The sequence below is a fragment of the Sinocyclocheilus grahami genome, unplaced genomic scaffold, assembly GCF_001515645.1.
Source record: "Sinocyclocheilus grahami isolate Dianchi unplaced genomic scaffold, SAMN03320097.WGS_v1.1 scaffold515.1, whole genome shotgun sequence".
Classification (NCBI taxonomy): domain Eukaryota; kingdom Metazoa; phylum Chordata; class Actinopteri; order Cypriniformes; family Cyprinidae; genus Sinocyclocheilus; species Sinocyclocheilus grahami.
The window spans coordinates 1030111-1045044 of NW_015505694.1; the positions used below are offsets into that span (position 1 = coordinate 1030111).

The window sequence follows — 14934 nt, forward strand, 5'->3', positions numbered from 1 at the left end:
TATATATATATATATATATATATATATATATATATTAGACAACAGAGGAAACATTAATTAACCCAATAACACTGTAATCAAACACCATTCTGCAGCTCAGTTGGGTGTCTTGGCAGAAAATAAAATAATTTTGCATTTCTTAATGTTTTCTTAGGAATGAGTGAGCTTAACTAAAGTGCATATTTACATTTTTAAAATTAAGTCAGTTCTATTGTGTTGCTGGTTCTCTCCATATATACCCCCCCCCCCCCCCCCTCTTTTTTTGGCACACAACCCCCTTTCATTAGAACCCATGTCTAACCTTATGATTAATTATAGATTTTAAGGCCTTTTCAAAGGACTATTTCTGTAAAGAGATTTTTGAAGTCATTTTGCAAATTGATATGTAATACCCTTCACATGCACATGATTAGCAATGAGATGCATATTTAATGAGGGTTTAATTCATTTAGGGTTAAGAGGATGTGTTTGACGAGGCCGTGGAGTTGCGCAAATTAATATCTGTACCATTTTCATTTTTAAAGTATTTTTAAAGTCATATAGACAGTGTCTGTAAATGTGTCCTTGCAAGGTTTCACAAGCAATTTTGAGTGCCATGTGATTGATGTGTATGGCAAGTGGGGCAAAATCTGTTTTTCTTGTAAAGTATTAGAAATCCTAATATGGGAAATTGCTCATGAAATCATTACCCAGCCCCCCATTTGTTTTAATTTCCTCTAAGTGAATTTCCATATTCTCTTAGACTGACCAGATGTTCAGTATTCACCAAATTGCTTAACCCGCTGTAAGTAAATGGGGAATGATGTAAAATAGGCTTAAATCCACCTAATCCTTCTATCTCTGTTAGGAAAATATGTTTTGTCCTAGCGGTGCAGCCATTTTGCCGAAAGATATGTGTATGTAACTATGTTGTATGCAGGGTGTCTTACTCATTGCAAAACATCACTGTGGGATGATGTGACTTCCTGTGTGCCTGTCTATACTGTCTCTCAGCCTGCTGGCTGTTTCAGGGTCACGGTTGCGGGTCACTACAAGTGTTTGTGGCCACATGTGGCGCTTGAGATGAATGAGGTAAGGCGTAAGGGCTTCCATAAAACACAGGAATCACTTTTGCCATATTTTTTATGAAGTGTAGCTTCTGTATAGCCCAAAACCTGTGTGGTTGTGTCCCTTCCTACTCTTGGTTAAACCCTTACATTGAATGTGAGTGCTACCATCCAACATTTACCCAGCTGTTGTTGGCTTTTTATACTGATATAATGTTACAGATTTGGCTCAGTCGAGACATGTTTTGACTGAGCCCAAAAAGAGACATGACCCTGTCCAATAATTCTGTTCATCCGAGCCAGTTCAGTAACAAACACGATACAGGCAGAGGAGAATATCTGTCCACTCATTCTGTTCAATTACTGGCATCTAAACATCTTCTAAAGTTCTACTCGTTTTTGTTGTGTTATCATTTTTCTCCATTGCTGGTGTTTCAAATCCGTAGGTCAATTAGAAAACGGAGAATGTTGTTGGTGTTGTTTGCGGTCACGTTCTGAGTCATCGTGAATAACATCTTTCATGCGGCATTTAAAAACCAGACAGTACAATAAATTATGTTGTTAAATAAGACTGGCACACATCTGCTAGAGTCAGGAAGAAAGTAGCTTCACTTTCCAGGCTGACAGTACAAATGATCCTTTTAAAGGTTTAGAAAAAAAATAGTGTAGGATTAAAGGGCTAAAAGGAAGATTAGTGTATTCTTTTGAATATTTTTTTTTTATGTGATGATAGCTGTCATTATCTATGTGGCTCAGTTTTGTAAGGTCTGTCTGCCAGTGGGTTTCAGAATGAATACAGCTCTTTATGTCTGAATATTTTCTATTACCCATTACTATTCATTCGGCACCCTCAGTAGCAGGCAGAGAGTCGATAGGTTCAGTGTAATTCTTTCTGTGCGTAGAGCGATTTGTGTTCACCTATATTTTTAGCCATCTTTATATAGTGTGTAAATGTGAAGTGTAAGTTTTGCACCAACAATGGCACTGAATTGTAAGGAGAATGTTTTCAGACATATTTAAGACACCTCCTCACAACCTCACCAGACTAGATAGTCCTGTCCCAATCTCACAACATTGGTTGAGGCAGTGTTAAGCCAGTTGAGTCGCTCAAAACAACAACAACAAAAACCAATGAAGCTCTTCATAACAGTCTTTGAATCATTCCCTCAAATAAATTGATTTGTTCAAAAAGTCTTATTCATTTAGGAAACAAGTCAGCTATGTACACAATCGTTCAAAAGTTTGGTCATTTTTTGAAAGAAATTTATTTTTATTCACACATTAAATTAATCAAACATTCACATTTAAACCTATTTAAATAAATAAATGCTATATAAATGCTGTGTTTTTTAATCAAAGAATGTTTCACAGTTCCCCCAAAAATATTAAGCAGCACAAATGTTTTCAACATTGATGATAAATGTTTCTTGAGCAGCAAATCAGCATGTTAATGATTTCTGCTGAAAATTCTACTTTGCCATCACAGAAATGAATTACATTTTACATGTATTTTATTTTAAAATAAGCATAAAATATTTTTTTCTAGAGAGAGAAACATTATAACATATATATTGACCCTAAACTTCCAATAGCCCTCAAATTAAGGAAATTCAAAAAGCACGCACATATATATGACAACACACATATGTCAGTCAACAGGTGACTGTGTGCAGGTCTCCTGGCAGAAAGGTTATTCTGATAAAGGTCTTGACTTTAGAATATGTTACTCTGTGTAATGCAAACAGAGAACCATGAGAAGCCACACACCCCACTGTCTCTCCTCTAATTATCATTCCGGTTTTTAATTAGTCATTGAGATATTCCATCTACCACGTTGGTCATTATGAATAAGTGGACCAGATAAGTACCGTTGCATAATGCTGAGCCGACTATGACATGTCATTATCTGTATTTTAACTATCATATTAAATCTGGGCTGTCTGCAGGCTTCAGTGTCAGTGCCCAGAAATGAGCATCTGTCCTATATGCATATCAGCTCTCCCCATCAGCTCTTCAGTGTTATTTACACCCACTGTCAGGGAGCTCAATCCTCTTTTTGAAGAATGCCACGTTACATCCCAGAGCCTGCTGGTTCCCAAGCATAAACAAATTCCACTCAGGAAATCGTGGAGTGCGTGACTGCTGGCATTGTGAAATTTTTTTTGTCATTACCTTGAAAGACGCCAAGAAGGGCGCCAAGCTTATCTGCTGTAGTGCATCAATTCTAATAAATAACCGCATATTCGCTTGTGCCGTATCAGCAGCCAGATGCCCGTGTGCTTTAAGGTGATGATAGCATGGCAAATTTTGCCATCAGTCTGGCCAGAGACGCATTAGCCGTCTCTAAATATCTAATGTGCGAGGAGTGAAGTCATTTATTTACGGAGATAAGCATCTGTGTAAGTCATGGTGACATCCAGGAAACCCACCGTATTCCCATTAATACGTTCCCATCTGACTCCACATTCTAAAATGAACAAATACACAGGCCGTGATTATTCCACAATAATATGTTCATTTTCGTCTCCCCGACTATTTCCATCTTCAAATATATGCAATTTTTTCCCCTTAAATAAGAAACTTTTTTTCTCCTTTTTGTAATGCTGTTTTGGGTAACCATCCCTAATTAGGGTAGCACTAAATGTCCTAATCACTTTAAGCCTCTTTAACTTAATTTAGCCCACTCTCCCTCAGGTCATAGCAGAAATGAGCGGATACATCTGAGAATCCCTCCAGCGCCAACACCCTCCCACTCTCCGAGCGCACATTTGCGCTGTTGCATGTCATTAATTTACAGCCATGGGTGGTCTACATTCTAATAATTCCTCGTCGAGAGTTCGGACCTGGAGAGCCACTCTACAGTCAATCAAAAATAATTAAGCTCGCAGCACAGAGCCCGGACATCACATTTTCAAAGCCTAAATCCTCAGAGAAGAAAATTAATGACGGATTTTGGAAAGGACAACAACAGTGCTTGAAACACAGGTGCTTTGTTTGTCATACATAGGGATTACAGTATAGCGAGAAAGACAGTGATCTCTTTGTCTCGTCCCTTACGAGATACAGTAAGTGTCGACTCGCTGGATGATTTATGAAGTGTATTTTCAGATAAGCCTGGCTCATATGGTCTGTGATCTCAGCAAGCAGATGGCAAGGAGAGCATGGAACAATCACTATGCATCACCAACCTGATAAACCACTGCGGAGATACATTAGCATGCAGAAGATGGCAAGAAAAATGTGGAGCACGTACAACAGATCTCAGCTAACTTTTATCTCTAGGCTTGGCCTCTCAAAAGCCAGACCTGCTGTCTGATAGTCTATTCCTGAAGTTAACACTTTAGCCTTTCTCTCTGCTCTGTCATTTTCCTGCTCCCAAACCAAACATGTCTGACAACCTCTAATGTAGAGTCATACAGTATCCGTCCACTTTATTTTAGTTTTCGTTTCTTTATTTATTCGTGCATGCAGCTATCTGGGGCATCGACACTGTAGTTTCTGAATCTGCGATGCTTGCAAAATAGACATGGCATCTAATCCATTTCCATCTCCAATCAACCGCCATGAACAAGGGACGGACATAACCTGGGTGGCATAGTTATCTGCTCTGGCCATCTCTAAACGCCAATCTCATTGGTCCCCTTTTCCGCTCCTCATTGTCTAAGGCCCAGACCCCTTGGCGCCTGTGTGAACTCGAAGAGGGAGCACCCCGCTCAAGGAGGGGATGTGTGAGCATCCCTAATTAAATTACACACAGACATAAGTGGGTTTTCACATCAAGCTGTTCCAGCAAAACGCTCCAAAATGCCTGTCTGGTGCCACATCCATCTTCTTCATTACTCCCGAGTCCGGGCTCATTCTCTCGGAGTGCTTTGGAGCTCTCACTCCAGCAGGCCAGCTGACAGGTCACAGTGTCATATCTCGTGTCAGATCCTCCAAAGAGATAGCACCTCATAACAGGTGCGAGGCTGGAACCGGCAGGGCTGTTGACTCTGCTGCTGATGCACACTCACTGGCTGTGGTTAATGGGAATCTCTCAAACAAAGAGTGGCAGGAGGGAAACAAGCCCAAGATGCACCTGGCTCCTCGACGCAGGGCTTTGTTCGCGACGCATGCACAAGGTTAATTGCACAGGTGCGTTTCTCCAGAGTGACAGATAGATTAACATGTTTTTCAAAAAAACTGAAGGACAAGAAGTGACAAAGATGGTGGACACTACTCATATGTTTTAAAGCATGGAGCTGTAAAATGCTTTTAGCTTCTTTTAATGTGGAAATGAGAGCTGGGGGTCTATGGCTGTAGGTCAGTCACTGGGAGGACACAGTAATAGATATAATGTCCTCTGGATGAGTCTTTGTTGTTTAGATTTAAGAGGCAAAAGTTTTGTGCGTTTTAGCCTTCCTGGAGCAATTGTCTTCATGAGAACCAACAGAAAATGAGGATCAATCGATCCATGGACAGATAGCAGGTTGAATTTATGAACCGGGCTTGTTGACACTACTGCATAATTATTCACTAAAAAAAATAAATAAATAAAAGGAGAAAAAAGAGCAAAAAAGCTATTTTCACGAATAAATTACAAGCAAATTTTACAAACAATTACAAAGAAACAGCAAGTAACATTAAATGTGAAATTTTGAAGTAGAGAAACTTAAATAGTATTTTCTTCGTACAACAATAATCATACTTCGATAATAAACAACTTTTAATTTTTTCTGCAATATTTTGACACAATTTGAAATGTGTCCAATAGAGATGTTGTGAAATTTTGACAATATATTTATTTTCTGTAAATAGTTTGATATATATGTATGATAACTATTTAAAGAATATATAGTTCTTGTCTCATTGGCTGAGTTTCCATCCACATATTTTATGAAAATGTTGGGAGATGAAATTAAATATATGCATTAAAAAATGTAAAAACTCACTTTTTTAATCCACAAGAAAACATTATAATGAAAGCATATTACAATTTCACAATGTGCATAAACATCCTCATATCCCTAAGTCATACTCTTATATACAGTGGGTACGGAAAGTTATACATACATACATACATACATATATATACACATACATACATACAGTACATACACTCATTTACATTTATTTCTTCAGATTTTTAAATAATAAATTAGCAATTTAGCTACAACATAGCTCCTAATCTCAGTATTTCAGTGGTCATACTGCTTCATTTTGTTTATTTATCAGAATTTATGTTCTTCAAAGCTGGTTTGGCATAGGATTGGAAGTTTAGTGACACGGAAGGCATCTTGCTCTTTTAAGTGCCTCTGTTCGGCTGGCGTTAATGTGTGATGCATACATCACCGTAACCTTTTATCCTCAGCCCGCCAGTCTTAAACAGACTGAACTCTGGTCATGCCGTTATGACACAGCAGATGAAAACAGTTTCTGCTTCTGTTAACACTCTAGTGTATGAGGCCATTTCATATACACCGTAATCTCCTAATCCTGATGATTTGCTGCAAAATCAGTGTTTTAGCAAAGCTCAGTTACATATACAGTGGCACACAAGAATTACTAGATGCATGGCGTCGATGCCAGCTACAAGAAAGGAAGAAAGCAAGAGCACGAGTCTAAGCGTGCACGTGCATACGTTGTAGATATAATTAAATGTCAGCCAATCTGCTCCGTTGAGTGTCTCACTGGGGGTTTTACGACCTGCACAGTCTCGCTTCGACAGCCCTTCTCCATGACTCAGTCCTCCAGATGCTGTGATGCCACATTTGCACACACACTATGAGAATACACAAGTCTGTGTTTTAACACACTAACCCTTCTCCCCCACTGCTTCTTCTTACTCCTTGTGACACTTGACTTTGTTTCTCTCCTCCCCCGTTTCTCTCCCCCTGTGCCATGGAAGATAAGCTCCTACCCTCTGCCAGGGTGCTTGTTGGGGAAGCTAATCTGATGTGTGAAGTTCACAAATCCGGCAGAAGGTTGTACTTGTTATCCCCTAATTAAAAATGTGATAGTGCACCCATAAATATATTGGACTGAACAGGGCCCCAGGGCTTTCTGGTACATTTGGCAAGAGCCTGAGGGGCAGAGAACCACCTGATACCTAGACAGTAAAGAGATAGATAGCAGAAAGGGACAGACAAAAGAGGAGATACAGATACAAGGCGGGCTGTTATAGGAGTTCACTTTATGTTGCTGAAGTTAGTTGTCTGAAACATGTATTTGCAAATAAGCCTGGGTGGTATGGCTAAGTATTTTTATATTTCAAATAAACAGCATTAAGCTTATATATCAATAATGATATGTTTTCTCTAATTGCCTACAAAAATAAGACTAACCATAACTTTAACCAGAAGCAAAATTTAGTTCATAAAAACATGTTTTTCACACAAGGAATTTAAAAAATATATATTTTATAGCATTAAATAGCATTAAAAGTCATTAAATTGTATTCCTACAGGCATTTTTTGATGGTTTTGAAGAAAAATAATATGACTATTTTATTTTGAATATAGCCTTCATAATTAATAAGTTTTCAATTTGCTGTCACAAAATATGTACATTGGTGTGATACACACTCGGAACCAGTTTGGTAATTGTCTCCAGCCGGTGAAAAATTGCTGTAACACCGGATGTTTGGACAGCAGCGGGCTGGGACATGGAGGAGTAAAACTTAGAGCAGAGACCCATTACTAATAATTGAGCACCAATAATAATGTATCATTGCAGAGCAGCAGTTTTCACAGACTGTCAGTGTGTGCATTATTTTACAGTGATTCTTTACACAGAGTTGCATTGCTGCACGAGTAGATGGTGTCTTTTTAAGTAAATAGAATCATTCACTGACCTGAATTGTTAAAACACACTGATTCATTGTGGAATAAAAAAACATGACTTGTGAGTGAGTCATTGTATTATTCACTGAACTTATTCGTTCAAAAACACAAAACTAGAGACTATTTTTTATGAGCGAGTCGTTAAAGCATTCTACTTTGAATCATTCTACTAGTTTATTCAGAAACTAATCAACTCTACACAGAAACACAACAGAGTTTTCAGTGGCATCATTTGAAATTTTCATTGACAGATTAAAAAACACAAAAGTATCTGAATATTGTGTATAAAATGCGAGTTACTCATTATTAACCTTGTTTATTGAACTGCTGTTTAAAATGCAATATAATTTTCGCAGTCATGTGTTGTTTACATGAGTAGTTTGTTGCTAGCCCTCTTATGCTGTCTTTAGGAAAGTAGCATGCAAATTAAAAAGCCATGGTTTTGATGAAGACAATGGTGATTTTGGTGGTTGTGTTGTTTAATTTCACACTCCCACAACAATATTACATATGTTGTACATTTTCAGTATATTATGCAGTGCTGTTTGAAAGGGTGTGTGTTCAGTTGTTTTAATTGTTTGTTTTAGTTGTGTTTTCTTGAATATGGTTTGTCCTGAGTTTTGTCGAAAAGGCACAGTGTGGTTGGTTAATCTTAGAGTTAAATGTTTTCCTTAGATTCTCTGATTTTAATACATCCCGCAATGATAATACTGTAGACCACATGCTCTGGCAGTTCCTCTCAGATCCGTGTGGAGAGATCAAGAGTCCAGCTGGTTCTTGTGGAAGCATTGCCCAACAGGACATTGTTAATGGAGCAGTCATGGGTCGCTTGAGAGCATGTTTCCCATTTTAGTAATTCTGCTTTCTTGTGTCTGAGATCCTTTGAACCCAGCCTTCCCAGCTCTCCTGTCCTGGCCATTGCAGATGATGAATTGTGTTACAGTTAAGCAAGCAAGAAGTAGGACAAATTGATCAAAGTGTCAGGTGCCCCTTGTGATGTCTAAGTCTCCAAAACGAAGGAAATGAGGGAGCTGTCGAAAAGTTTCCGGAATCATGGTGCCTCTAATAAATGTTTACCTGCCCCCTGAACACCCAGCTCGAGCGTCAGATGGATGTGGGTGTGTTTTGGGGATGCAAACTTTGAGATGCAGCTACTTTAGGAAGTGTCATTGCTTTCAGAGGACAATGGGACACTCGGTGGAAGGAGCCAGCGAAATGCATGTCCTGGTTTAAACCAATGAGCAAAGCTATCAGCCAAGGTGTTGAAGAGCAATTAGAGATAAGCCATGCTTGTTCTGCTCTGGTTTGTTCTGGAACAGCTAGTTTAATTAGCTTGATTTAATCTGGGTGGCTATTAAACACAGCACACTGTGTGAACCGCTTCTTTGATTTTTGAGTAAGGGTCTCGAGTATAAAGCGATACAGTAAAAACTAGGCTTGAAAAGAACATGAATCATTTAATTTTATCCCACTGCTACTGTTTGTTTATTCTTTTTAATTGTAACATTTTGCCTTTGTTTAATGTGTACAGTTGTATCACATATAAGTATTCATGCTGCTGCTTCCAGCGGAAAATGCACTTGTGCAGTTCTGCCTCAGTGTAGCGAGTGTGTGTGGCATTTTCTGAAATTAATTAAGTAGCCGTGTCAACTTTCTTCCTCTTTATAAATTCAATTTGCTGACTGTCATCTACTTTGAATGCGCGAGGAAACAAAAGATTGATTAACACGCCTGAAACTGCTGCCTAAAGCTACCGGCATCTCCGCCACAGACGTTTTCTCTCTGCCAAGGCAGACGTCAAATCCCAACCCATTCACTAAATATTTCCACTGAACGGCTCGATCATGTACACAAAAGAATTGATGAGATGGTCCCACACGCAACAATAAGTCACCGTAATGATTCTAGTTTAAAATAATGCCTCTGCTGGACCACTATGATATAGTGGGGACCCTCAGTCTCATTAATGCTGGGTGAAGATAGATGACCCAGATAAAAGACCAAAAGATTATTTCTGAACCCCATCATTGACCGATGCTTTAGATGTTCTGCACCATATGCCCATGCAAGAAAAAAAACTTCAAAGCTTCAAAACTTTATAAGTGGAAGTCAAGGAAATACATTATATTAAGTTCTGTCAGGACCACTATCGTCAGATTTTATCCAGATGATGTATAAATCTAAATTTCAAAAAATGTACCCTTATGACTGGTTTTGTTGTCCATGGACACATTTATTGATTTATTATTACTTACTGTATATGATAATATTTTGAATGAATAATTTTGAATTAATGAATGACCTTAATATGATTTATTTATTATTTACTTTAGTTAAATTGTTACAAAACAATGTTTAATTTTGTATTTATTTAATTTATACAGTATCATAATTATATGTTGTCTTTATAACATCATCATATTTCTGGAATGTTGGCAGTTTAAAAAAAATTGTATTAGACAATTAAAGGGTCTCATATTCCGCCATATTATGCACAGAAATAAATCCAAAATTTGATTGTTTCTCCCCGGGATTTGTCCTTGCAGTGAGTGAGTCGCACGTCTCATTGTCTTTTAGAAGTCAAACCCCATTTGCAACGGAGACGCGTTGCACTTCGGTGGTATGATCATTTTCGAAGCACATCCCACTGTCATCGAACAATGATAAAAAGCCCCTGTATTGAACGGCTCCACACTAAATCTTGGTAAAGAGCACTTAGCTCCCCTGTGCAAGCCGCAGAGTGAATATCTGTCAATGGCCATCAGTGAACACTTTCATCCTCTGGCTCCTCTCCATATGTTAGCCGCTGCCGCCTCGAAGCGTTTGTGCTTGCAGGGAGTCGCGCTGTTCTCTTTGCCCTCTGCCCCATTTGCCTTGCCTTATTGCTGTTCTGTTTTCGCTTTTCCTTTTACTCCCACACTCGGTTTTTTGTAGCCTGACCACAGTGTGTGGAATTGTGTATGCGAGTTGGAGTCTATGCGAATGTATTGTGCATGAAACTGAGCTCTGACAGGCAACTTTGTCCTCTCTACAGAAGGTGACGAGATGGGCGTGATGGACAACCTGATGGAGGCCTTGCAGTCTGGAGCAGCCTTCCGTGACCGCAGGAAACGAACCCCACGCAACGGTAAGACTGCTTATACAGTGGGTACGGAAAGTATTCAGACCCCCTTAAATTTTTCACTCTTTGTTATATTGCAGCCATTTGCTAAAATCATTTAAGTTAATTTTTTTTCCTCATTAATGTACACACAGCACCCCATATTGACAGAAAAACACAGAATTGTTGACATTTTTGCAGATTTATTAAAAAAGAAAAACTGAAATATCACATGGTCCTAAGTATTCAGACCCTTTACTGTGACACTCATATATTTAACTCAGGTGCTGTCCATTTCTTCTGATCATCCTTGAGATGGTTCTACACCTTCATTTGAGTCCAGCTGTGTTTGATTATACTGATTGGACTTGATTAGGAAAGCCACACACCTGTCTATATAAGACCTTACAGCTCACAGTGCATGTCAGAGATCTGCAACTTGGAGGAATGGCAGAGGATCCCCAAATTCAGGTGTGAAAAACTTGTTGCATCTTTCCCCAAAAGACTCATGGCTGTATTAGATCAAAAGGGTGCTTCTACTAAATACTGAGCAAAGGGTCTGAATACTTAGGACCATGTGATATTTCAGTTTTTCTTTTTTAATAAATCTGCAAAAATGTCAACAATTCTGTGTTTTTCTGTCAATATGGGGTGCTGTGTGTACATTAATGAGGAAAAATAATTTACTTAAATGATTTTAGCAAATGGCTGCAATATAACAAAGAGTGAAAAATTTAAGGGGGTCTGAATACTTTCCGTACCCACTGTACCTGCACCTCCTCTTGCTTTACATTTCACGATGCCTTCAAATGAATAGTTCACCCACAAATGACAATTTTGTCATCACTTACTCACCCTCATATTCTTACAAACCTTTCTTGCGTGGAACACAAATGGAGATGTTTGGAAATATGTGCCTGCTGTTGTTGTTCTTTTAATGCATTTACAAAGAATGTGCACTTGAACTTTATTGCTTCAAAAAGGACACAAAAGCACCATAAAAGTATCTTCAGTTTCAGTATGTTTCTCAAATAAACCTGTTGTGTGGCTTCAGTAGACTTGTATAATGCACTAATCATATGAACTACTTTTATTATATTTTAATGGTGCTATTGCATACTTTTTAACACATGGAAGCATTTCCTATGGTTAGTAATTGCTTGGAAAAAAAGGGGAAAAAGCAAGTATACTACCGTTTAATGGTGTGGGGTTGGTATATATATATTTTTTTTAAGTGTTTTATGATCACCAAGGCTGCATGTATTTGTTTAAAAATACAGTGACAATATTAATGTGAAATATTATTACAATTTAAAATAACCGGTTTTTATTATATTATATTTTAAAATGTAATTTATTCCTGTGATGTCACAGCTGTATCCTAACCCCTAACCCCAAACCTTTGAACAGCAGTGTACTTTATTCAATAATTATCTTTCTGTGTTCCACAGAACAAAAAGTCGTAAATTGTTTGGTGTGAGAAAAAGAAAATGTTCATTTTGGGGTAAACTATTCCTTCAACAACATAAATCCCAAAGTAACACTTGTAAAATTCGGCTCAGTTTATTGCCCTTCTGTAGGTCTCCGCCTCACAACTGTTTTCATATTGGATTCATTGCCACATTACCTTTCATAAGTCACTGATTACAGAAATTGATTGTAGACTCTGGGTCCTTAGAGGATGGTTTAACATAATCTTAATGCTAACATATTCCATCCTGCCATGATGAATTGCTCTGACCCAAGGGAGGAGAAGCGGGCCACCTGCTGTAGGTGCTATGTTGAATTGAAATGCCAAAGACGGGCAGACAAGTGTCTATAACTGCTGTAGCTTTCCAGCACAGCCTCACACAATGTCCCCAATAGGTCACTCTTTTCCCAAAGTCCTTGTCCATGCATGCTGACAATGCATAAACCTGCTTCTGTCATTAGAAATTCTCCTGGGATGTAGTGAGATATATGTTGTGTACGGAGTCAGACTGACAGAAAAAAAAGAAAAGAAAAAAAAAATTCAGCATCATTAGAAAAGCCACATAAGAAAAACATGCCAAAAGACATCAGGAGGAAATACATGGGGGAAACTTCAGATCGCTACATCAATGTACCTAATATCCATATACCAGCATGCTCAGCAGCACTGATTTGTCCCTGCACTGTTTTCCTGGCTTTACTTCATCTCGTCTTACAAAAAAGTTTTTTCCATGATCCCTTGTGTCAGTGTGGAGGTCTAATAAGAGGGCATGAATAACTAAGGTGTCATGCTGTATCAAACCTGTCTCCCACTCAGCGGGGCTGCGAGGCCCCCAAGCGCTGCCCCCTGATAGAGCCTGCCAACCAGCCGCTGCCAGGAAGAGAGCGCCGCATGCTCAGAGCTCACCAACTCCATCCAGCTCTGTGGCCCAGTCTCCCTGACATCTGTTTGAATAAGACTGACATTTAGGATAGAAGAGAGTGTGTAGATTAAACCTCACCAGTGCTCTTTCTCTCTCTCTTTTGTCTCATAGCCTGTCTCTTTCTTGACACTCGCTTTCTTGTGCTGAGTGTCGCTCACCTTCTCTCTCTTTCTCTTTCAGCCTCTTTCTTTCTTTTTCTGATGAGTGTGTGGGCTGAGAGTTTCAGAGTGGATAATTGGTTACGAACTCCTGAAATACCTCTTGTTTGATGTCTCTCTCTCTTTTTCTTTCTCTCTCTCTTTTTCTGTCTGTTAATTTCCACTTTGTCATTGTTGCAGGTGATCAAAGCCCTTCCTGTTCTGCACCTCGGTGGCCGGGTGCTAACCATGGTAACAGAATGAACCTATGTTTACCCCACTTGCCCTGCTCTTCTCCCTATAACACTTGCTTATAGCCTGGACTTAAAAAATACTTTGGTTGAACTCTAAAAAACTATACTGAGCTCCACAACTGGATGTGTGGGTTTGAAGAAGATGGCTTTCTCTCTTAGGCTTTGTTCAGACAGGCTGCCTGAAATCAGATTTTTCTTTTTTTTTTCTTTGGCATTTTCAACTCAAATACATTTTATAGTTTGTAGTTTGAATATCAGAATCAGATTTTTTTCAAACCTGAATCAAATCATATTAATATGCACATTTTGGAAATGTTTCAGCCTGAATAGCCAGGTCAGATATACACACATTGCATAATGCAAAACACATTAATTAGTTTAGATCCATCTTTGTCACTGAATCTCAACACAGAGCCAATGAAACACAGTCAAAATTGTTATGCAGATGAACCACTCAATGACAAGTGAAAATGGCAAGTAATGTAAATAAATAAGGGTGGATAATTTTTTATATAGTTATATCATCTTGAGGCCCCCTGTGGGCCTCAACCCTATAGTTGAGATCCCTTGGTATAGTAATTTCTATGTCAACATATGCAAAAAAATATGATATATAATGAGTAACAAGCTAAAATTAGTGAACTTGGACATAGCTATAGAAGATAATTCATCATGGACATGAGCAGAGGGAAAGCTTGTCTGTACTTTCTGATTTAATTTCTTTTCTTGCAACATGTCGGTGTGTTTAAAGAATACATTTGAAAAATAAATCTGATTTTAGTGCAGAGTGAACAAAGCCTTAGAAATATTTGACTCCCTATAAGATTTCCATCAGTGCATTGATTTGAGCATCATCTAAAAGAGTGTGATAGGTTGTTTTGTTCACATATATTAGGTAAGATTCATTTAGAGGAACTTTTGATCTGTGAGTGCAGTGGCTCCTTTGTGTCCTCTACAGTAGTTGGAGCTCAGGCTAGTTTCTCCTGTTTCTAGCCATCCTACAGTAGATGACCTAACTAACGCACCCTTGCAGTGATGAAGCATGGCAGCATGTCCACGCCTGTGAAAGGCGAATAGAGATGATCTGTCTGAAGGGTCATTGCTTTACTTCCCATTCATGGATTTCTCTCTCTCTCTCTCTCTCTCTCTCTCTCTCTCTCTCTCTCTCTCCTTTCTCTCATTT

At 38.6% G+C, this 14934-nt stretch overlaps 1 protein-coding gene across 1 annotated transcript in view; it reads left to right on the forward strand.

Moving 5' to 3' along the window:
* LOC107554828 (protein diaphanous homolog 2-like) overlaps positions 1-13916 on the forward strand; it is a 255638-nt gene extending 241722 nt beyond the window's left edge. Inside the window, exons 9-10 of the mRNA XM_016237459.1 lie at positions 10902-10994; positions 13699-13916. Coding sequence (XP_016092945.1) covers positions 10902-10994; positions 13699-13814 — 209 coding nt within the window. The 3' untranslated portion in view covers positions 13815-13916. The remainder of the gene's footprint in view (positions 1-10901; positions 10995-13698) is intronic.
* Positions 13917-14934: the final 1018 nt, after the last annotated feature.